The sequence below is a fragment of the Rhea americana genome, unplaced genomic scaffold (genome assembly GCF_003343005.1).
Source record: "Rhea americana isolate MKP2758 unplaced genomic scaffold, rheAme1 scaffold_257, whole genome shotgun sequence".
Lineage (NCBI taxonomy): Eukaryota > Metazoa > Chordata > Aves > Rheiformes > Rheidae > Rhea > Rhea americana.
The window spans coordinates 569,965-594,374 of record NW_028186376.1 but is presented as its reverse complement, the minus strand read 5'-3'; the positions used below and the strand labels follow the sequence as shown (position 1 = coordinate 594,374).

At 43.5% G+C, this 24,410-nt stretch overlaps 2 protein-coding genes across 2 annotated transcripts; both read right to left on the bottom strand.

The window, feature by feature from the left end:
* Window positions 1-237: 237 nt before the first annotated feature.
* On the bottom strand, window positions 238-14,250 carry CDHR5 (cadherin related family member 5). Its single transcript, XM_085307395.1, has 14 exons — window positions 14,172-14,250; window positions 13,772-13,950; window positions 12,814-12,864; window positions 12,366-12,458; window positions 12,141-12,239; window positions 10,679-10,789; window positions 10,155-10,331; window positions 9,795-9,885; window positions 7,930-8,027; window positions 6,977-7,183; window positions 5,836-5,952; window positions 4,732-4,804; window positions 2,367-2,518; window positions 238-822 (listed from the first exon to the last, which is right to left on the bottom strand). Exons 1-14 carry the CDS (start codon window positions 14,248-14,250, stop codon window positions 238-240), a joined length of 2,112 nt encoding a protein of 703 aa, XP_085163521.1.
* Window positions 14,251-17,775: 3,525 nt separating this feature from the next.
* On the bottom strand, window positions 17,776-22,296 carry SCT (secretin). Its single transcript, XM_085307394.1, has 5 exons — window positions 22,208-22,296; window positions 21,119-21,223; window positions 20,756-20,860; window positions 19,305-19,406; window positions 17,776-17,893 (listed from the first exon to the last, which is right to left on the bottom strand). Exons 1-5 carry the CDS (start codon window positions 22,294-22,296, stop codon window positions 17,776-17,778), a joined length of 519 nt encoding a protein of 172 aa, XP_085163520.1.
* Window positions 22,297-24,410: the final 2,114 nt, after the last annotated feature.

The window sequence follows — 24,410 nt, the reverse complement described above, 5'->3', positions numbered from 1 at the left end:
ATATTAGAAATGTGTCCTCCCACCCTAAAAGTCTTAGGTGACATTTCAAGGTATCACTAGAAGTTTGAGTTAGTTGTAACCTGTTCCGACTTTAGTCTCTGCATCAAGACAAGCAGGGCAGGTGCCACTGTCCTCTTGCAGACCAGTTTTTCTCCTGAGCAGAGAGGTTGGCTCCACTTTGGCAAAATGACTGAGATTATTCCATGTTTTTTGGGGAGGGATGCAGGATTATTTCCATTATAAAAGCTTACTGCCATCTTCTGTTGATACGGCCTTGCTAGACATGTTGACTTTCGCTTCCACATCTGGGGGAGTTTGGCTSTCCATGGCAAAGGTCACCCCCATCCCTCCATGGTAACCATCCTCATTATAATCTTCTTCCTCTTCCTCATTTTCCTCCAGGTCTTGGTCACTGCCCTCATCATCATCTGCTGCTGCGTTGTCCTCAATCACTTCAACCCCATCTCCAGCATCTGGATCCACATCAGTCTTAAACCACACAGCTTTGTAGCCATTGTCCTCCAGATGCCTGTCTGTCCTGAGGATAGACTTTAYCTCTTTCTCGTGGTTGCTGTCTTCTTCCCCTTCCTCCTTGTTCTTCTCCTGGTCRAAGATGGTGGTGGAAGCTGTGGAAGCCATTGGGAGGCCATCARTTTCTCCTGTCTTGGAAGAGGGTGAGGGAAGTGATGGCTGCTCTAGCACAGATGTCATCAACCGGACACTGCCATTTTCTACCATCTCATGTTGTTTGGCACTCAYATCTGGGTGTTCATCTTCCTTGTAAGCTTGGTTCTGGTAATCATCAGTRTGTTTTTTGGAGAACTGCAGAAGGAGAGACACCTTGTGATTGTAGTAAAAGGAAAAGAAATGGGGGAAAAAAAACAAGGGCAGCTGAAGTGGCTGGGCTGGTCTTTGTCTAATGTATACCAGCAAGGCCCTGTTGATGTTGGTGAAGATGCATTCACTTGTGCCAAGTGARGACCATGCTGCTTACAAGGCCCAGAACAGATTTTCTTTCTGTCAGTAACTTTAACTTTTCCTTGTGTATTTTTTAAATGTCCTCTCTTTCTATAATGAAAATGAAAAATCTAACAACTCCTCCTCCTCAACCTTGAACAATACTGTTCTTTCCTTGCAGGTAGATGAGGGTGAGATAAATTTAGGGAGTCCAGCAAATAAACTTAACGGCTTCTCTGCTATGGTCCTACTATTCTCTGTTCTTCAGGAGAAAATCAATTTCAAAACCACTCTAAAGTGCAGACAGCACGGAGAATTATTGGGACAACTGGTGATGGAAGCATTGTTACTACCTATGTATGTCTAGTGGAACAGTTCCTGCATTTTAGATGTTCAAGAGYGTTTGCTGGTACTCATTTTTTCCTACTATAACTATGACTTGGCCAATATTTTCCATTAGAGAAGTTTGTGCTAACTGCTTGAGATGCAGGTTTGCACTGGAGGGCAGACAGTCCCTGGGAGGGATCCCCATAAGGAGTTTTTTCCCATAATTTGCAATTCTAGTGCTCCTTCCTCCAAGGCATACTCCTTACAGCTTCACAGAAGCTCAGTCAAACACAGTGCTCCTGTTCAAAAAGCTTCCGCTTCTTTTGCAGTTCAGAGCTAATTGAGGTTTGGGAAAGATTAGGCTACCCAGAAAATCTAGTTTTTATTGACTGCGCTTCTGTTTTGCAGGAGACTTGAGCACTAGCAACTTCTACTAATTCATACACACTCATCTGAGRTATAGCCGTTATTTAAGATCATTATCAGTGGAGACTAGGCCCTGCATAGTTGCATCCTAGTGCAGAGGCAAACATCTGCTCAGATGAATCATGCTCTGGGCTTCAAAATGACCAGATCACCATGGACTCCAGGGAGTCAAGGCTGAATAGCTCAGGTGGATACAACTGTATCGTATATGTGTCAAATTAAACATGACAAATCACCTTATAAGACCAAAAGTTTAGGTTTTAGGATAGGATATGAAGAGTGCTTTCACTCCATTGTCTATAAAGAGGGGATGAGCGGTTGTTTACAGCACAGACACTGGATTTTCAGAGACCRCCTCTGATACCTGTCACGTTTGTCTTAGATTTTGTGCTCCATGGAGGCATGATTCTCTCCTTACCATGTCTGCTTGTCATCTACCACATGGCTCCAGTGTCAGAGAACAGAAGAGAACAATACCGAACAATACCATGTTGATGCCGCCTTTGCCAGCATTGGCTCAGATATGATTCATCACCGTTGCATAAATGTATATAGCATTTGGAGGGCCCATCCATACTTTAACCCTCCTCAGACCTCACTTCTTACCTCTAAGAAAGTCTTAAAGTGAGTCAGGTACAAACAAAGCACTTACTTACGTTTTTTCTTACCAGATATTTGACTGGTTTTCCATACTGTTTGTATATCATAAATCCAAGGAAGACTAAGGCAATTAATAGCAGTGCCGCTAAGGTACCGCCTAAGGCACCCATATCCTGTGCTGTGTATCTCTTATCAGTGGAGAGTTCAGCTACAAGAAAAACAAACCGGTGTTATGAAGTCTGAAAATGCCAGTTAGCATTTTAACACAGCAYGTCCTTGTGGGAGAAAGTGTCAATCAATTTCTGAAGGGCAAAGAACCATCTAATGCTGCAGAGTGTAACAGTGACAAATTTAATGCCACAGAAGGTCTTCTGTTTGCTGTCCTGAAAGCAGAGGATTTTTTCCTTAGGTCTTCACTCAAAGAATATTTTAACTTCTACTAAGTTACTTATAGAACCATATGGAAATATGCCCTTTAGTAGGGCAATGAATTTTACTCCATCACACCTGCGTTCTTGACTTTGCGATTTAACTAAATGAATAAATACTCAACTGTATTAAGCAAGCAGGTCATACAGGAGGTAGAGCTGGGTGGATCCTTGTCTGTTTCTGCCTCATCCGTTGCAAGACATGCAAAAACAAGGTATGTCTGTGTGTATGTGTGTGTGCACTGATGCTCAAACTAAAATAGGGAAAGAAATAGAAAAATAACAGTACTGTGCTCCTTGGGAGGAGAGGAATTGACACTGGTGTCCATATGAACAGCCAAGGCAGGTCTGACTTCCTTATGTATTAATAGGTGAGAGTGCAGTAATATATCTCTGTTATGCTGATAAAAGCAAAGATAATAGCAGTGATCCTTAGGGCCAAACAGATGCAAACTGCGAAAGAAAAGGGTTACATCATGATGGTGTTCGTCAGAAGGGATTTTTTTTTTGTTTGTTTGTTTTTTTTGTTTTTGTTTTTTTTTTTTTTGTTTKTTTGTTTTTTTTKTTKTKGTWTTTWYTTTYGTWWTTTCTTTCTAGAGACTGATTCCTGTCCCCTAACTGAAACTGGCAGGCCCTTTTGGGACAGATGGAAAGTGCTTTTCCTTTCCAGGYGCAGACAAGGCATCACAGAGCTCCTGTATTTATTCCAAGAGACCAGGTGGAGCGGCTCCAACAGAAGCAACTGATGGGGCAACAGCAGGCACTCCCTGGTTGTGGGAGAAGGGCAGTGCTCAGACAGGAGCCAGGAAGCACTCAACATCTCCTGATCTCAACAAAATCGAGGGTCTTTCATTTCCAGGCAACACCTAGCTGCCCACAAAGAAATTTCTTGGCTTCATTGGTAGAAGAAAAAATATTACAAGGTCCACAGGACGAGAAAAAAACCCTTTTCTGCTTTTTGTAGCTGTAGCAGTATATACCAGCTTCCTCAAAGAGTAGGTTATGCTTTCTGCAACTGATCAATACAAAAATATCTGTATGGAGATCAATACTATAGCTGAAAGGCAGTAACTTCCTTGGAGTTCATCGGCTTTGCTTGCTGTTGTCAGTGGCATTCTTTATTTCTAAGTTTTCCAGTTTCATTTTGTGCTGTAAATTCATCTCTTTAAAGTTTAATGATCAATGAAACATTTCTTCTGCTGACCTAGCTATAACAATGAACTTTGAGAATTCCCTCCGCGTTTGACTGCTCCCTTGGCTTATCATTAATATGTTGGTGAGGAATTGGAAAGTCACTGAATTCTTGCTTCTTAATCATGTCTCATAGGGAGCTGCAGCCCACTGCACTGATGCAAAACTCCACCATCCTTAACTAGTCCTGTGCTGTGCAGTACATGATGCTTCTGTTAAAGCTAGTTCAACTTGAGGGAAAGACTCATGTGGAGATCAAATTGGACTCGTGCCAGCACTGATGTCCCAGAAGCCAGAGGCCAGTGTACAGTTACCACTTCCAGGAGGTGAGTATTTTWAAAAGGACTCTAATTTCTCCTTGGATATTAAGATAATCAGCAAGGTGCCCTCCAACACATTACATGCACATTCCTTAGCACCAAACACTGCTGCAGCCCTCCAAATATTACAGTAAGCCTCCTTTGCCATGATAAGACTTTCTATCTTAGTTTTGGCCCACAAAGCACAACTTTAAGTAACCCCAGGCTTAGATTTAGATTGAAAAGAAAAGACACTATAATGCATGGCACTATTTAAAATCTGAGGAGGCTGTTTGAGGCATGTGGTAACCACATCATGAGGATGTCTTTGAGTGCTTGGTCTGTCATAGACACCCTAGAATCTCCTGTAGGCATAGGGGCTGACTTCATGCCAGGCCCACAGACTGCTGTGGGTGACCTGTCATTGCCAGCTTGCCCACAGAAGTGGGAAAGACTGCCTAGTCACCTCCATGAAAGAGAGAACAAAGAGATACCCAGCCTACCTGTGGCAGGGATGACCTCCACCATGATCACAGTGCTCGCCTCCTGCAGGCTCACCATATCTTTTCCAAGAGCCTGTGTGAACATGGGAATAAGACAGTGTAGGGACTCCCTAGATCTCCAGCTCTCCCCCAGGGACATGGTGTGCCCTTTGGGGACACAGTGTCTGATCCATATTCTTGACTATATCTGATCAGCAAGGAAGGAGAACAGTTCTCTGGAGGGCACATCCTGGTCCGGAACTGGATGCATCCTTTGTGACCCCTGTGTACTGCTTTGCAGCAGGTTTGCAATGCTGTGTGCACATGGTGAGGTAGTGTGTGGCAGACAGCAGTGTGGGGCTGTCACCTCTCTCTGCCCTGCAAGGAGCTCTGTGCCAGTGTAGCTAAATTAATGTTATGGTCAAGTTGGTTTAGGTATCTGCCCAGGAGTTGGCACGCAGGTAGCAACAGTAGGAGTGCACAGCTACTAAGAGCTTGCTGTTTGGCACGTCTTATAAGGGAGCTCTGAGCTGTTGAATACAGCTACTCCCAGGAACATAACACCAAGGGCAAGGCACCAACTATTTAACTTGGCACAGGTCCATTTGAGAAAGTCAGTCCTGAATTTCCATCGTCTCAGACCCTTCTCCCCATCACCACACACAAAAATCCTGAGCTGCCCCTGCTCTGTTCAATGAAGTTTGTGATGTCTCTTAGTATGAGTGGGGGGAAAAGATTCCAAGAGATTTCTCTTTTCAGGTGGAGATATGGGTGTGTGAATTAGATTTTATATTTTCTGGATTTTTTTTCTGATTAAATATGGGAAGAGAGACTCCTAAAATCTCCCCAAATGACCTTTTGCTGATCTGCAATGGTATTTTCTACAAGAGTAGAGGACAAACAATTTTACAGCTAGCACCAAACAATAGCCTGTGTCATACAGGATAATTTTACCATCACTTCATCTCCCTCCAACCCTATACATTTATGATGCAAATGGTTGGTGCAAGGACTGTCTCTTCATTATGTCCCTCAGCTAATGCAATTCCACCCTTGGTGCTTCTCTATTAGAAACTCCAACATCCTTCCACCGCCCTGGTAAGATTATGAAGAAAGTTCTCCTACCTCCATAGTTACAGTCCCTGGTAATTGTAGCATCACGTTTGTCAGGATGAGTCCATCTTTGGTTGCGATGAAATCAGTGCTGTTTTTTATGCGATACTCAATGTTTGGGTTGACTTTCTGAAAAGTCAGATGAGTGAATGAGTAAACCACACTGACTGTGATTCATATGCGTCTTTGTAACAGCCCGTTGGCTGAGCTTGTATAAATGTGTCTGAAGTATGTGTAGGTGCATAATGCAATAAATAAATCTGGGCAGGGGAAGCAGGAAAGGTTGAACTCAGATATGGCCACCCTGTTCAAGAATGTATACTAAAAGTGTTGCCTCTAGAGAAATCTCAGATCTTACCCAGCTGCCTTGAGTCTTTAATGTTTGCCCTAGCAAAATACATCTTTGCAAGGGACCAGGCAAATTTCATCGGGTCTACCTTTAATACAGTGCCAAAGTGAGATGTACATGCAGAATAATCTTGCACTGATGGCTGCACATTTTTTTGCTTTGTCTTTTTGCTATTATTCCCCTACTAGGTGCCAAATCTTGTTGCAGAAACCCTGCCATCAGTAAAACTGACAGTCTTTTTTCTTTATGGAGTATAAAAAAGAAAAAAAGAAAAAATAGCGTCATGGTTCCTTAGCAAATCTCTTCTCCTTTCCTCCTTCCAGTATTTTGTACAAGAATGTTGCCCTCAAAATGAATCCTTAAAGGAAGGCCAATAATTTTCAGCCCAGACTGCAGGTCCTTACTAGTCTGCTGTTTCTGGACATGCTCTTTCTCCTATGTCAGTCCACAAATAACTCTCCTGTGTCCCTGAACTCTTCTCAGGACCACCTCTCCTGGCCCTAACTCAAATCTGGATTCATTCACAATATTTGCTAGCCCTCGGTTTACTCAGTATGCTGTTCTGCAGTAGATCTGCTCACCTACATAGGTCCGGGGAGGACAGGCTCCTGCAAGAGATGAGTCCAGCACTGTCTCTAGATTACACTCTGTCATTATACCATATTATAATCCCAGGGGAATACAGAAAGGGACACGAGAGGAAAGTGTGTGTCTACCTCCCCCCAAACTCATTCATCATGTTTGCCAATCCTGCTTTAACCTTGAAGTAGTCAGGGAGAATTCAGGACATTTTCATTTCCTTACATCAGTGAAATCGTCATCAGCTGCTGTTATCATCAAAGGTCTGGAAGGAACATCAGCTTCTAGGACAAAGCTTCCTGGGGTTAGACCAACAGATATTCTCCCTCTGTAGATCTTGTTCAAGAAGTATGGTGCATAGTCACTTTTATTGATGACCTTAATCTCTACACTAACTATGGAGTATTTCTGTATGTTGTTGACTTGGGAGGCCTGGAGAGAAAGAGAGAGAGAGATGCTATTCTTTTTCCTGCWAGTGATGAGATATAAAAGGATAGGCTTGATCCAAACCCTGTTGCAAATTTATGCTGTTCTTCCCTTCAATCTCATTGAGCTTTGGGTCAGCCTATCACGGGAGGCCTGGTGGTTCAGAGTTCTTGTGATTTAGCCCTGTTTCTCCTGTTGATCCTCCACATGATCTTAGTCTAGCCATAAAATCTAGATGTGATCCTCCATAAGGGCCACCTCTGGACACATTGCCATGCTCTAGTGTAAAGTAGCGGGATTCCAGCACTAGCAGGTAGAGTCTGATCATCTTCACTGGGGTTTTGGTCAGTTCAGTTACAGCTTGAGAGTTCAGATGCTGAAGGATAAATATGTGCAAGGAATAGTTTTCAATTCCTTGTATCCTCTTGAGCTCAAAGAGAACCTCCAGTCATGCCTACTGAAAGGCTTTCAGTTATGCTTCCCAATACTTTCAACCCATCAGGATGTCCCTTGTGAATTAACCTGATTTAATGGTGCAGCCCATACATAAGTGAAAATGCCTCTTGACACCTGCAGGAGCTTTGCATGTAAATTGGTATAAGACACAGGTCAAATACTGGATCCTTCCAAAAGAAAGGGTGCAATCAAGTTAGTCTTAATTATTAATGTAATTAACTCCTGTCACAGTTAGACTGCTGCTTCCTAGGAAGCCAGCTTTGCTGACTTGTCATATGCAATGTCATCAGACTTACCATGACTTGCAATAGGAACGGGTCTGGGGAAGTTGCTGCTTTATTCATAGTTAGATTCCCTGTATCTGCATCCACTGAGAACACTTTATCTGTATCCCCTAAAAAAACCAGAAAGACTATTTAATGATGTAATGCCTTGATAAAGCAGCCTGCAACTCCTGTAACTCACTTGTTTCACACGTTGGAGATGATGACAACATCACCAGAGCATGATGCTGTTATGCTTGCCTAGCTGGCTGTTTCAGGAGCTGGAGGTGCTAGCCATGGTTTCAAGGGGGCTCAGCAAAAGGAAAGCAATGAGAAGGCATGTAAATCTGACTACATGAGGAAAGAGAGAAAAGCTTTGCATTTTCAGCGCATAGACCCAGATACAACCAGCTTGAATTCTACCAAAGGCCTAGAGCCATCCAGTAACAAACACTAGGTCAAMGTCTTCAGCTAGAGCTCTAGCCGCCTTGGTCTTCAGTGGACCCCAGAGCCCCATGGTACTAAATTTCTCCTAGTTTCTTCATTCATCACAGAAATGCCAGACCCCACCTCAAAAACTGGACAGCAAAGATTTCAGAGCATATTAAGCCTTGGCTCCATGCCATCATCCTTGACCTCCGGGCTGAGCAGGACTCTGGTGCAATTTGAGGACCCAAGGTCTCCAGTTTCCTAAGATTATTGCCAACCCAAACCCTAACCCTGCAGTACAGGAAACGCAAGGGAAAGCTTATTCCTATTTTAAAGACAGAGAAACAAGTTATGTAGAAATATCAGRCAGGGATTCATCTAACATACTCTAGACATTTAGAGGTCAGACAGCTCTACCTCAGCTAGCTACCTAGACTCTCTTTAGCCAGTAAAGAGAAGAGAGCATTTTAGCACATCATTTATCTAGCTCTTTGTTGACACTAACTTCAAGATGAACTGAATTCAGCCCTGGAAATGCTTATTTTTCTCTGGTCCACAAAAAGAGCCTAGACACAAAAACCTTCTTGTATTGGTATAGGGGTAGAAATCAGTTTTCTACATCGCCAACACATCTGAATCACAAAACCATTTTTCCTATGTTGAATATACATTGAAATATGTGCACAATRTTTGGTTACCTTCCTCACTCTGAGGTGTTACAGGCTGCATTTAGACAAGGACCCTCAGTCAGGGGTTCTTTATTAACTGTGGGGGATGGGAACACACTATGTCCAAAATGGTAGTGGATTTTAAGGCTCTTTAATGTCTTTATTGCCATGCGGATCTTCACAGGTGTGGTGCTGTATGGAAGAAGTAAAGGAAGATGAACAAATGATCCCTCTACTCAACAGCTATGATCTGTCTTTGCCTTAATAGTTAATCAAAAAGACCACTGCTGTTTGGAAAAAATAAATAAATAAAAAAAAGAGTCAATGACTGYGCAATCAGGTCATCTTTTTGAAATCAAGGCTAGAATAGGGTAGATCAGACAGTGGCACTGTGCAGGGGAATAAGAACATAATTCATGGCAATGAATGAAAATTATGCTGATGATGTGGAGAATTTCTGGTTCAGCTCAAAAACTGAATGAAAGCAGGAGTCTGGCAAAAGTAAGTTTAAAGCTTAGAAATAAAGTATGTCTCAATCCAGAAAGAATAAGGTCCTTTTGCAACAGAGTTTATGGTCCTCAGCCTCTGGGAATATAATTCTCTTTTCTTCCTCTCTGCAAAGTCTGTCTCTTCCAATTAATCCGTAATTTTCTGTGGATCTAATTACATATCTGTGACAGAAACAGAGGGGCAAATTCCCTACCCCTGGACTTGACTGCCACTGAGAGTATCTCCTTTTAGTAGGTAATGTAGGGAACATTTAAGCAATGCAGTCTGGGGAAAGTGACCACTTCTACTCACCACCAACAATGCTGTACACTATTTTTTCATTTAAAGTGTAGTCAGGATCGATAGCATAGATGGGCCCAGGCTCCAGGGTAAGTGGTGCAGTCTGCAGTCACAAGGCAAACCATTAGATTCAATTCCAGAAYACCAAATGCTAGCATTTTTCCAGCACTGCCCTCTATGGCATGTTGCAGGATCAAGGACAAAGAGTGCTGCTCTGGGGAGGAACCCCAGCTTCCAGGGTGATGAGGGTTCATCGTCATTCTGAGTCATCTGCTTTTATAACTAGAGACCAGCACAAGCCCATGGAAATCAGTAGGCACTGCCTACCAGGAAGAGGAATCTCAGAGAGACTGTTTGATTGCTCCTGCTTACCGATTTCTCGGAGATGTTGACCCTACCAGTGTAGGGGCTGCTGATGCAAATGTTATTGTCCATGTTAGTGAAGGTGCAGGGTAGAAACCACGGTGGTTTGGTGTCAGCTTGTTCAATAAATATGCTTATTGTTGCAGTAGCAGTGTGAGTGGTAGTGGTGCTGTTCACTGGCCTGTCCTGTACCCAAAAGCAAAAAAGTACTCATTAGACCCAAGTTTTATTGTTACAAGTGGAATCCATCTGCAAAAGGCCAGTGGTCCAGCTCAGTAACTCAATTCTCTCTAAGGTTTAGCAGTTTTTGTGAAATTAGCTAAAGTAGCAAATTGTCTTGCTCTCTGTCAACAGAAGTGGATCAAGTACAAGGCTGGGTGCAGTCACTGCATGATTCAGCAGGGAGGAATGATTTCATTGCCCCCAGCATCCACCTTCTCTCCTGCCATCCCAATAATCTGCCCCTCAGACTTACCTTCAAGCTAAGAGTGGCTGTGGCAAACAAGGCATTTTGCTCCTCCTAAAGAACTTACCCTTGCATACAAGAGCAAAGTTGTGAATTTGATTTTCTCATAGTCCAGTGCTTTTTGCAAATAAATTTCTGGGTTATTAACACCTTTTATGGCAAAATAACCATCTGTGTCCTGGAAAAAAAAAAGAAAAGGAAAAGCCTGACTAGCAGATTTGATCAGACATATGCTCTGAAACACTATTCATTGCTGAATTTGACATCCCAACCAGACATTCAAACCTGGGGAGCTATGGGGGTGGGGGATGGATAGGAATGTGGGAGCTATTTAATCCTTTGGTATCATACACCGGAATTGCCTGGCTTGTCAGAAAACCTCATTCATGTCCCCATGAGTTTTGTTCTCCAAGATCCCCTGTTTTGCCTGCCTACCTGCTCAGCAGGTACTGGAGGAAATCTTTCTCATTTCTTACACTCAACAGGCTGCCAATAATTCTTGATTTTGGRTCCATGACAGCCAAGTGATCTCACATCCATGAACAAAAAATGATGAAGACTCCACAGCCTCTGAAAACTGGCAAGATCATTTGCTTAAGCCTAGCACAGCTGGACTTTGGAAACAACTATAAGGCCAAACTTGGAACAGCAGTAGTTGTATTTTGGTTCTTCATCACCCTTGTGTCTTGACTATTGTTCCTCTGAATTTTCACCATTGTGAGTACAAAATCTGGTTCCAGGGCTAAAATTGAAAACCTGGCAGTTGCTGTTCGTATCGTTTAAAATCCCTGGGGTTACACAAGTGTAACAGAGGCAGAGTGTCAGACACTGCCTGCTCACTGCATAGTGCTCCTTAAAAAATGTAAATATATGCTATCTTTTTTCACTTCAGTTTCTTGCTTTCTCTCTTTTTCTTTTCTTTTTTTAGTTCCTAGCAGGGTCTTACAGATTTGCAGTCGAGGTTGACRTAAGTTTGACTGTGTGCACAATTCATTTCCTGCTTTATCAAGCAAATCCCTCAAGACTGAGATAACTAAGGCACTAAACTGAGACCTGGGGAAAGTAGGGTCTGTCCCTGGCTTTGTGAAAGACTTTTTGTGTGATCTTGGGCGAAACATGTTATCTCCACTCTGCCTAGACAGTGCTGCAAGCAGGAGAATAATCCCTTCATCCTCTACCCAATTCAGGGCAATTCTGAACTCTGTAGGTGCAAAAGTCTCTCCTGCTACATTTACAGACCATCCCAACAGGACTTCCCTAGGGCATGTGACTTCAAATACCCCTGTACACTGTAATAATAATGTGAGCAGTGGAAGAATTCAATACTTGCAAATGTCAATTGTTCTCTGCTAGCCAGACCAATGCTTGATTTTTGTTTTACCATTCTGGAAAAGTCTTACTTTTTCCAGAAGCTATCAGTGAACTAAACATAGCACAGTCACCTAAGTCTCATTTTGGGACTTGTCTGAATGAAACACAAAGACTTCTCCAGAGCTACCTCTTTTCTCTCAAAGAACAAAGGTACTCACGGGAACACTTGTTTTAAGTTCGTAATATATAGTGTCAAGGTCAGCATCAGTAGCACTTAGATCTTCGCGAGGTATAACTGTGGCATTCACTTTTGTGTCCTGAAATACAAAGTTGCCGCAGTTATTCTTTCTGTGAAATGGGCTGAAGACTTCCCCCAGCAACTCTTCTCTAGTCCCACAGCAGTGGGTAACCCAGTGCCTTCTTCGCTTCCATAAAATGCTTACCTCGGGAACTATTTGGGTGAGATTTGTTTGCTTAAAAACTGGGCTGTTATCATTCTCATTGACAATGATCACAATAATTTCCAAGGAATTRCTCTGAGGAGAGAGTAGAGGCAGAAAATTACTGACACAGGCTAGGACCGTTAGGGGCTGACCCTGACTTGTAGATGTGAATGGAGAAGACGATGTGAGGAGCACAGCTGGATGGGGGCTGCATGGGGGCTGGGATCATAGCCAGCCCACCATGGTGGGGGCATTTGATGGGTTTTCTCCCACCTCCTCTCCATTCTCAGTCCCTCAGCTGCTTTTGCTTTAACCATGAGAGGGGTTTATATGCCTGCAAAAAAGAGATGGCTCTTCATAGCATGCAGTGGATGAAGAAGAGTGGAGGGAGGTATGTGCTCTTCTGCAGTACCTTTTAATAGAGCTGAGTGTTTAGAAGAGTACTCACCTGCCCAGCAGCATCGGTGCAAAGCAGATAGACTAACAGCAAGGTGTCTTCCTGTATGCAAAAACAAAAACTCAGCCATTTTGGAAATAAGCCAAAATGCCCAGACACTTTCTGTGGTAAATGAAGCACATAAATGCATTGCTAAATCAGAGCTGCTGCCAGGGCTCTTGCTTGTTTTCAGGCARCTCTCTTTCTTTCTTTCCTTTACAGTCATGCAGCAGTACTGAGATCTCATTTCCACTGGATTCAAAGCGGAGCAACACTTCGGCTTTGCTTCCTGTAATTCCCGTGACATGGCAGCAGAGCTCATCGGCCATTTCCTCCCGGTTTAAGCAAGTTCACACAGATACYTCTTTTGAAACTGAATAAAACAGAAATGTACCATGCAGCAAGTACAGTGCTGCCTATAGGGCCTGACTATATCTGCCATTTTTTGCTCAAGTGTAGTTTTTGAATCAGGAGAAAGGCAGCTTAAGGAGACCCTTCACTGTGTACAGAGCTGTCCGGGAAGGTAAAATAATATAGCAGCAACCTAACTAACACACTAATCTTTTATACTGCTGTTATAGTCCACCCAAGATCACCTCACCGCTCAGGGCTGTGTTTTGTACAGGCAAAAAGGGACCATTTTACCGGAGTCCTGGAGAACTGTGAACATCATAGTTGTCACAATTTTGTTTTAAAACCTCCCTCTTGCTCTGAGTCCTACAGAGTCACGGAAGGAAGGGGACAGCATGCGTACCATGCATCCCCCTCCTCCTGATCTTCTCTCCGCAGAGGGGCAGATTTCTTTGGCAGTAGACTTAACCCAACAGCAATTGGTTTATTTTTCACAGTTATTTCCTGTATCTTTTACTAATGGGCCATGAACCCCCGTAAGTCCAAGAGCCAAGGTTGAAACCTGCTTTATCCCAGAATTCTCCATCCCACCCTTACAGCTTGCCAGCTAAAAACTTACCTCAAAGTCCACACTTCTTGTCAGCTGCAGCTGGGACCCCTGTATGGTGAAATAACTGGCATCAGGGGAGGAAGGATCAACCCTTATGGTGAAGCCTTGTTCCAAAGAGACAGTGGCCACTACATAGCCAGGAGGGTTATTTTCGTAGACGCTTGGTTTCTGGTTATCCACAGAACATCCTGGAAAAACATGCTAGTGAGACCAAAATTGTCCAGGGATTCATGCCACAACAGAGCTGGGTCGCACCTGAGATCCCTGTAGTTACCACTGGAGATAAAAGTCCTTGAATGAAGCAGTCTTGGAGGAAGGATGTGAAAAAGCCATCCATCAGCTTTAAAAGTGCAATTTGCTGATGTGAGGGTTATTCTTCTGTGGCCATGAGCCTCCTGCAACAACTTACCTTCTTTCTGGGCTGAAATGTGTGTTATGGAAGGCAGCAAAAAGAGCACAGAAGTGAGGAACAGGTGAGAAACAGCCATGGTGAGTTGCAGGTGGTTATAGAAACTCTTGTTTCTGACTAAGCTGATCTTCTTGTCTTGCTGTTGCTCCTAGTATCTTGTTGTGCATTCACAGCTTCAGAGAGGCAAAAAGCATTGGCTCTTCCGAGCAAATTGCTGCAGTTCAACCTTTGCCTCCTTGCCCGATTGGATGATTTATCTAAAGATACTTAGTGGTCACAGAGTGTGATAAGGAGTAAGTTACATTTTCTGTTTTACTCCTGGGTCCTTCTGATCTTTAACTCTCTCTAGGACTGAGGAAATATGTGGAGCATTTCAGAGCTCAGAGCCAAGTCCCTGAGATGAGCATGAAGAAGAATGAGGATTGACACTTGGGAAGCTGCCTCTATACTCCAGCCTCTCCCACCAGGGGAAAAATGGGCAAGTTTATGTTTCTGATACACCAGGGGTACAGTCCATGTTGTGAGACCATTTCCTGAAATAAGCAATAGTGATGTTAATAAACCCCCTCCCCAATACCTTACTTTTTTTACCCAGGCTTTGCCTGCATGGCCTTCCTTTTCCTGTATATGTTTTGTTCTCCAGCCCATGACCTCTGATTTCTCTCTTCTAGTTCCAATGTTTTGTTCCCAGAGATGGACAAGCAGAGCAGGATTGGGGGGCTGAAGGGGGGTCAGTGTTCATATTTATGCTTTAGTGTTTTCCAGTGCAGAATGAATCCTATTAGAGGGGCTTTTGGTTGGAGAGGACAAAAGGCTGAGGCTGCCTTGGGTGAGTAAGTGCTTGCTCACAGGTTCTGTTTTTTTGGTGAAAAAGAAAGGTTAGAAGGTAAGGATGGCAGTGTACAGAAAACACCAAGCTGACAGCCAGTGCAGTTTAGTGCCTGACTGTGCTATCATTTCTGTAGGTGGGACTTGCRTTAAACTGTTTAACCTTTGTGCCTCGTTTCCTTATCCACAAATGAAGAAATAGAAGTACCCTTTTTCTGTTTTATTTTATTGTACAGGGCACAGGTAGGTAAGTAGAGGCAAGGAGAAGGGACATGTTGTTACCAGGTGGCCACAGAAAAGCAGACAAAATAACTTCCCCTGATCCCTCCTTTCCCTTTACGAGACAGAGACTCATTCATGTGTGACAAGCCCTTTGACAGAGGAATATGCCTTTGTGCTGCAGTCTGGGATATCTGCAAGGCTTTTCCTGTCTCTCAGCTGGCACTCACGCTATCAGCACTCCCTCCGGCGACACGGATGGGGAAAGGTGTGCACTGCAGTCTTTGCAGGAGGAAGGGCTTTCCTTACACCAGAAAGCTGCCCCTTTCTGGGGAGAATTTGAAAGGAAGAAGGCACTGRTGTTTACCTTGCAGTGTGCTGTGCACAGCACATCTCCAGTAGCAGGAGTATCTGCTACCAGATTCATTATCAGGGCAAAAAGAGGGGAGGGGGAGGCATGTCACAGTCCCATCTTAAAAGTGGCATGGGAGGATGAGACCTGGAGGTAGTCTGAAAGGTCTAGGGGCATTTCCCACCAAAAGGACAACAGGTGCCCTCCAAAAGACAAGAGTGTGCAAAAAGCATCTGCTGTCCTGAAAAGGACTTTTTTTTTTTTTTTTCAAATTAAAAAGCCAGCCCTTGAATGTCTTATTCTTATTTCTGAAAATGGCAAAGGTTTCAGTGAAGACTAACCTGTCTTGGCTGCTCTTTCCTCTGTAGCTCCTTTGTAACTCATTTATCATTTCTGAGATAATCATGCTATTTCCAGCCCCTCCAAAATATCCAGGCAAGGTGAGTAGAGCAGATCTAGATATGATGACCAAGGTCAGTCACAGCCCAGGGATCACCCACCAAGCCCATAGGGTGAGGTAGGTACCCTTCAGCTGGTAGCTGTTTGTACGGATGCTCCCTTGAATCCCTGTCCAGGCTCCAGCTATTTGCATCTCAGCAACTTTCTGAACCCTGTCACTCCATCATCTTGTCCTGCCTGTTTCTGAGTCTGTGTAAGTTTTTCCAAGATAAGTGTCATCTGGCAAGACATTTGGCCACTTGCTGTGCAAAGAGACACTGTTGTTTTGAAGTACAACACAACCTCTTGTGTAGGAAGAGGAAGGTGATAGTCATTCTCACTGTTCCTTTTAAAATCCCAATTGCTCTGGAAAAGATCTTAGATACCACATTTTATCCGGATGGCCATTAGTGGCTTAATAAAATACAGACTGTCCAGACTTGCTCCACACATACTCCCAGAGATCTCTTTCCTAACAAAGATTTCCTATGGGCCACAATAATGGCCACAAAGCCCATGTCGAGGCCCACAAGATCCGGGAGTAACATTTCAGCATCACAGTAAGGGAGTGGGTACTCAGATGAACATTTGGGGGGGGGGGCTAATTGCCTTGTAGATGTCACGTACATCATATCAGGTACATCATACATGTTGAAAAACTGGAGATACAGAATGGATTGAGCAGTTTTTTGGCAGGCACACGTGCTCACAACTGAAGATACCTTTTGTTTAGAAATGCATTTGTTTTACAGGAAAGATGAGGTTCCTGCTATATTAGGGGAGGGAATATGTCAGGCAGCATGCCAAAGAGGTAGCGTACAAACCTCTTTAAATGGTGGGAACAAACTCCTTTCAGTGGTGCTTTGTCTTTAGTGGCTATGAAAGGGCTGTGTCAAGAAATAGCAGACAGAAAGGAGGGGGAACAATATATGCAGTGCCTCTCTTTACTGCGTAGCCCTCATATTTCCTTGCAGTAAAATCAAGCACCTGGCTGACTTTCTGCTAAAYGAAAGCATTGATGCTGACTTTTTTGTACAGGCGAGTGTGGTCCTTTTTTCACCCCGGCACAGATAAACACGAATAATGGGCACATYTGGGTACTGCTTGCCTATCCATTTCCCAGCAACTGAGCTGCACAGACAAATTCTCGAAAGACACAAACCTCAAACCCAACCTGCTGGCACCAGCAGCAGAGTGCTGAGCCACAGCCGCCAAAGTTGTGGSCAGAGCCTTGAGTAGCCTCAATATACCTCTGCGCATTGGTGGGGAAGCATGGCAAAATACTTCTTCCCACCATCTGGCATTCCTAATCATCCAAAATCTAGTAATCTTGGTACTACCCTCATTACTGTTTCCCAAAAATCAGCTAAAGCATGGCACAGCTAACAAATCTTTATTAGTCTTCAGAAACAGGCACCAGATGCTAACACATGGAGGAAGTGATGTGCTGTGTTCAGGCTCTATCCACTCCACGCACATCCATCACACTAATATATATATATATATATATATATATATACACACACACACACACACACATATATGTATATACGTGTGTGTATATATATATATGTGCTTACCTACATGGTTTCATTGTTTTTTGGGTGCTTTCCAGAATTTATTGTTAATTATTTGCTGATCTCAAGAGTTTCCCCATCACAAGAGTTTCCCCTAAGCAAAATTCAGTAGCTTCCTTGTTTATTTTCAAGGCTATGCACATGCAAACCCATCTCTCGGGCTGATTTTGACAGAGTATTGGCTTTCACTTCACCTCTGGTCAAAACTGTCTGCAACTTCCTTCATCTCTGCAATCAGCTGCTTGGAGATGGGACAAATGTACTGACTGGTAACTTCAGCAGCTTCCCTGGCGTCACTGTCTGAGCAGCTGTCAGGAGGGAAAAAGACAGGTGATTAGTTTGTTATTCGCAGGGGACTGGACTGTGAAAGGGGTGATAAGGGCACCTTAAAAGCCCAGAGGTGACTCCAGACATATGACAGAGGGACCCAGATCACAGGTGCTGGTTGCCAGGTACCATAGAAACTCAAATGCATGGGAAAGGCTGTTGGTGTTACCATCCCTGTTTATTCTTAGGGCAATGTGGACCACAGGCATTAAGAGCTGGCTTGTTTCTCCCAATTTTAGTCACTTAATAGTGAGGTGTAATTGATAGCAATTAGTCACTGGAAAGAGATAGGCATGTCCAAATATAAGAACAGCCCATCCTGAGAGATGTGTTTAAGAGAAAGGGACYCTTTTTCTCCTCCTGACTAGAGCAGGAGCAAGGACAGTCCCAGACTGGGTACTTAATCATACCTTGCTAGAGTTAGGTGAGATACATCCCACCTTAAATATCTCCTAGAAGAGCTCTACCACCCCTCAGGAAGTGTCTCAAGGTATCTCAATTCTCAAAAACAAGCCTGTCTGTCTACTTCTGGATGAAATTAAGTGCTAAACAAAAAACAAACAAACAAACAAAAAAAACACAATGGAATCATCAATGTGGTAATATAGATGGCTTGATAAATTAGGATGATAGAACAGAAAMGGAAATTCAGCATAACTGAATCAAGACAGGGTAGCAAATGCTTTCTATCTTAACTGTTAGACCGTGTTTCCTAATGTGATGCATCATTGTTTCAGTCCAGGCTGACAACTTTACAATTAGAAAAAGATCTTATTTCGCCTTCCTGCGTTATATTTCTTTTTCATAGCTAGCTTTTATATGGTGCTTCCTACCTGCAAATCTTAATATCAACTTTGCTTTAGCAAAGGCAAAACTGAATGTTAGCTGTGCCTGGTTTATGGGAGTAGAGATTACCTTGAACAGTGGYGTGGAAATCAAAATTTGAAATTGAGCCACATGCCACCTTGTAGTTAGATTACAATGTTTTCTTTGCTAGTTGTGCAAGTCTGGGAGTGTGGTTGTTGGCAGAGCCTCAGTAGATACAAAACTGCCTGATAGGGGGCTATATTTCAGGAATGACAGTCCCTGACACAGCACCTCCCCAGTGCTGTGGGGAAGAAGACAGAAGGGATCTTCAAATACACACAATTTCCTAAATTGTCCAACCTGACTGTTCAATCAGCAGAGCAGAAATTTTTGCGGATGCCAGCTGAGTCCTTCTGATGCCCACAGCTGTGGTACAGGCACAAGGACCCACAGGCACTTTAAGCGCTGCATTAGATCAGGCTTCTACACTTGGGGCAAAAAGTACAAGTTACTATAAGTCCTTTTCTGGCTTCAGTACTGTGGCAATGGGGGAGGTACCAAGGTAAGAAGTTGATCCCCACTTACCTGGCGTTCAGAAAACTCTGGTATAGCCACATGAAACAAAGACCCTCATGGCTGTTCTCCTCCTCTCTGCCCAGCACATCTGCCTTGACTGGGCCTGGAGAGCTGATTTAGACAAGGAAAAAATATAAAAAAAAAAAAAAAAGAAGAAGAAGAGTGTAACCACCACAGCTCTAAAGCAGCACTGCTCTGGAAGGCAGGTTCACCTGCCAATGGCCTGCTCCATGGTCATATGGTCATGCTCTGTTAACTTGCTGACTGTCACCTCAGCCCTGCCGGAAGAGAAACAAGCGTCCTCTCCAAATCAGGCTGAGATGCTCTTTGAGTGCCTTTTTTGTTTGCATGCCCCAAATCACTTGTCACAGCATGTGTAAGGTAAGTCATGGAACCCCCTCACTGAGTCAGCTCAAGTTCAGGAAACCATCAGCCTTACTTATTCTGAAGAGCTGAACTCTAAGAAAGCTCCACTTTCCCCAGGAGTTTTGAAAGAAACTGCAGTCTTCTGACCTATTGCAAATATTGAAAGCATTTTAAAAAGTTTTTCCTTCCCACTTGGCTCATGACAAAGGGACAGATTTTAATATGCACTCGCACACTACTTTGTTAGTTGGTATGGACATGCCTTTCAGCCCTTGGATCTATCCCTTCTAGTATCTGGAAATTAAAAGTCTGCTGCATCTACCAGGATTTCCTTAGTGGTATGTGTCCCAGAAAATATCAAAGCACCCTGTACAGATGGGAAGAAATAAATATGCTATATGTCTCTACCTTGAAGGAAGGACCAGGACTGAAGGAGACCTTTCCAGGCAATGTGGATAATATTATCATAATGAAAGCCACATGATACAGCTGATGCCATGCTTGTATATGTGGCTTCTGCAGGAGCTAGTCACCTTGATCTTTGGCTGGTTGAAAGATCCAGTCTGCCATATATATTTTTTTGTCTAAAGCATGCCCAATTTGGCAGCAAGAACCATGGCTGGGGACTATGAAACTCAGAGCTCYTACACGTTCTGTCATGGCACCACTTTTCCAAATGCTTTATTTGAAATGGGTAAGTCACCTGCAACTTTCTCTGAAAAATTAAACCAAAATGCAAACGAAAAACCCCAGAGTGATCTGAAGTTTCATCTCCTGTGGATAAGGTTCAGTCACACTGAATGCAATAGAAATTGTTGCCTTATGCTGAGAAGTATTAAGAAGGTCTATGGCCTACTGTAACAGGCAGGGCAGGCTGGTGGCACATCTCTGCTATTGCACAGAAGCTCAGGGCACAGGCTGGTGGGAGGAAACCAAGCCCCAGCCCTCTTACTGTTGCCTCACATTTCCCAAACCACTGCCACCCACTTCCGCTGGAGATGAGACCTGTCTCCCCGTAGCCTATGTGGGGGCTTCCTTGGAAGGCCAAACAGCTCCAAGTTACTTCCCCGTTTCCCAGGAGGCAGAGGTTTTACCTGCGCTTGCGGCCCATGAGATTTTGGATGAAYTTCTGAACCTGAGCGTTTCCTCTCATCTTGCTGTATTCACTGGTAAACAGCCCRTCTGAGTGCCTCTGGAACCTGCAGCAGGGAAAATAAAGGGTCGAAAGACCACACAATGGCTGTTCCTCCAGCCGTGAGATGTGGGATCTATCCTGAGGCTCTGGTATCCCTCCCCTGCTGTCTCCTCTCATCTTGGGCATCCTCTGGATGAGGTCAGTACTGGGACTGGCTCTGGAGCTGGAAGCAGCTCAGCCCCTGGGCATCACCCTTGGCTGAGGTCACATCTCCCATTGGAGGTGTCCCTGCCCTGGAAGTGTGATTTTGGCTCCTCCTTACCTCTCCTTGAGGTCCACTAGGTGTTTCACTACCTGCTGCACATAGGCATTGTCATGCATCTTGCTGAGCTCGCTATGGAAGAGCCCATCAGTGTGTGTCTCAGTCCTGGGAGGTTAGAAGAGGAAAAGTGGACGAACATTTAAAACTTTACCCTGAAGGAGAAGCATCCTGAGCAAGGATTGGCAAGAACTGAGTCAATTTGGCAAAGTTTACAAAAAAGCAAATCCTATAGAGGTTTAACCATCATATAGCAAAATCATCTGAACCTCCTCTTACTAAAGTCATTACTTTACCATAAAAGTGTGAGAATGTGAGGTTATCTGGTTAATGGCTATTCAGTGTAAAAACTAGGACAAGAGATAAGAGAAGTAATAAATTAAATACCTTCAAATACACAACCTCTGAGGAAGAGTTAACATTAACAGTACCATAGAGCAGCACTCTCCAGTGACTGTTGGACCATTGAAAGGAGGGCTCAAAACCTCAGTAGGGTTCAACTAGAGCTAGCAAACTTTTAGTCAGACTAGCCTGGGGGCAGGATAAAAAGTCTGGGGTCCAGCTGTTGATCTGGACTAGCTAGTCAAGAGATCCCTTACRTGTGTACGTGTGTGCATGTAGGTCTGCACAGGGAACAGGGTGAGCAGAGCTGGGCCAAGCACCAGTTGCAGCTGTGAGAGGACTGCAAAAGAGTCTCAGCTCTATCCTCCTCTTGTCTGACTCCTTTAGTCTCTCTAAGCTTTAAATCTTCCTGTACAAGCAGGAGGGAGAGATGAATCCTGCTTAAGATTTACATTCRGCATTGTGAGCTGGTGGACTAACAAGGTTGTCTATTTGTGGTTACCTTTTTGCAGGACTGGGCTATTTGAGAYAGAAACATCCACTTCTACCAGTCTGTATAAGCATCTAGCAGGAAAACAGGCTCAAAAGTATCTTTTTTTATTGTAGTCTGATCTGTGTCATGATCTTGTTTTTTCTCCTGGATGGAATAAAATCTCTGGATGGAAGATAAAAGGCCAGCTTTCTAGCTAGCAGACTTTATGAACAGAAAGCCAGGGAGAGAAAGGAAGCAGAGGCACAAGAACAGCTTACCTCTCCCGTGACGGAAGAGATGCCGAGAAGCATGATAAGACAATCATGGGAATAATTAGCTGCCACAGACCAGTCATCAGGGAAACCATGACGTCTCCTAAATGAAAGTATGCAGTTTTATGAGCAGTAAAATGAATGGCCTTGCTCTTTGCCAGCTGCCGTTTATATGCCTCAGAGAAGGCATGGCTATAGAAATAACACCACTATAATTAAATTAAGTGGGAATTCCTGCCAACAGTGCCAACAGAGCTAGTATTTCTTTAAAAATCTATAAGATGAGCCATTCAAATCTGCCATATTGTCATTAAGTTCTAAGTTGCTTGAAGCTGTTTTCCTCCTGCAACACCATCAGCCCCAGAGCATGGGCCTGAGGTTGCCTGTGTAAGATGATGTTTGTGCTGGAATATTGCTGCGAACCAGTATAATGTGCCTCAAATATGCAGGGAGGTATCATGTGAGTTAATCCATGAGCAGCCCAATGCCATGGAATAAACCCTATTCCACTGAATGTCTCTGAGAGCTGAGCCTTCAGGGARAGGGTTTAAACCACCCATCAAAACATCCCATATAGACAGTTATTAATATACCTAGAGGATATCCAAGAGAAATCTGTCTTTTTTTTTTCCTAAATTTTCAGGCAAAAAAATGGCATATACCAAAAAATAATTCATCTGCACATAGGGGGAGGGCAGGGCTCTTACATGTGCTGATATCTATTTATCCTCAAACATTATTTTCAAGAAGAAAAAAAAGAAATAACACACACAGCTATAATAACAGCAAAATTTCATATTTTGTTGTTCTCTTACTGAAATAAAAAAAAGAAAATTTCATTTTGYGTATCACAAGCAATTGCATATTTTTCGCTTTTATTTCTCAAGCTCTACTTGCAGCCCTATGCCTGCAGAAATGCATATGTGYCTCTATAAGAGGGTGCTCACATTCCTCCAGAAATTACATAGGGGTAATTTATCATACTGTAATTTATCATACTCATGTCTTCTGCTTGTGAGGAAGTACATCTTTCTTTCCTAGTTGCTGACCCAGAAACACCCATATTGCACTTGCTAACCCAAAATTGGAATCCTCTCACTTTGGTTTTATCCCAGTCTGAAATTAGACAGTTCAAAGAACATTAAATGACTTTCAGACGCTTTCTAGCCCTTTAAGGATTGTTTTCTATCCTAGAGGTACAGCAAAACAAGGAGAGGGAAGTGGAGGAATGACAAGAGTGGGAGATTTTTACATAAATGACTTTACTGTAAGCCATAACACAGCTGTTTAATGGCAGCTTCAGGGCAGAGAGGAGAGAGGGTTTGCAGAGAAGTGCGTGGTTAGGGATCTGTAAGCTTCATCTCACATCCCCTTCTGACACTTTTGGTGCTGTCAGTCTTCGTGTCTGTTTGGCTTGGAGTGGGATTAAATAAATACAAGAAAAAGAACTTTTCAAAGGTCAGTTACTTATTGGAGTCTGGACAAAACAGGCTTCACACTGCTACCTCCTGCTTAAAGGGCATGGAAGAGATGAAACCAGCCCCTGAGTCCAGAGCATATCAAGCCTCAGAGAAGTGAAATCAGCCCACTGAGCCTGTCTCTTAGTCTATAAAAAACTTGCCACACAGTACCTTGGCCCCTGGATCTCAACCTGGCATTTTGGCTTTCCTTGTGCCAATCCAGGGCTGGCGTTCCTCTTGGAGCACCATGGACCCATCTTCCCCTCGGAGATGGCTATGGGGAATCATCCTGCGTTTGCAGAGATTTCACTGTGACCATGACAGTATGTCCTCAGAAATTGTCTTTAACATCTCGTTTTACACCCCAGCCCCAGTTGCCCCTCTCTCCTAGCCACTAACCAACAGACCAACTTGTTTTTTTCCCTTTCTGCACATAATCTTCTCTTCCCTGTGCAGATTAGACTTGCTTAGTGGAAGCAGTGGTTTTGGGGGAACTTCTATGTGTCACTAAGTGCTGCTTTGTGTTACCTTCTTTTTTTTAAAAAAAAAAAAAAATAAAAGTTAAACCCTGGGGAAAATTTGTAGTGTCGTCACAGTAGAGTTGTTTAACCACCTTAGGAAACTTCCAAGCTTTTACTGCCCTCTTCAGTGGTGCTGGCTTTCAGTAAAAGCAAGCCCCTTAGCTAGTTGGGGACCTTTAGCTGAAAGAAGCATGCAGTGAGCCAGAACAATACCTTGGAGCAGCTCAG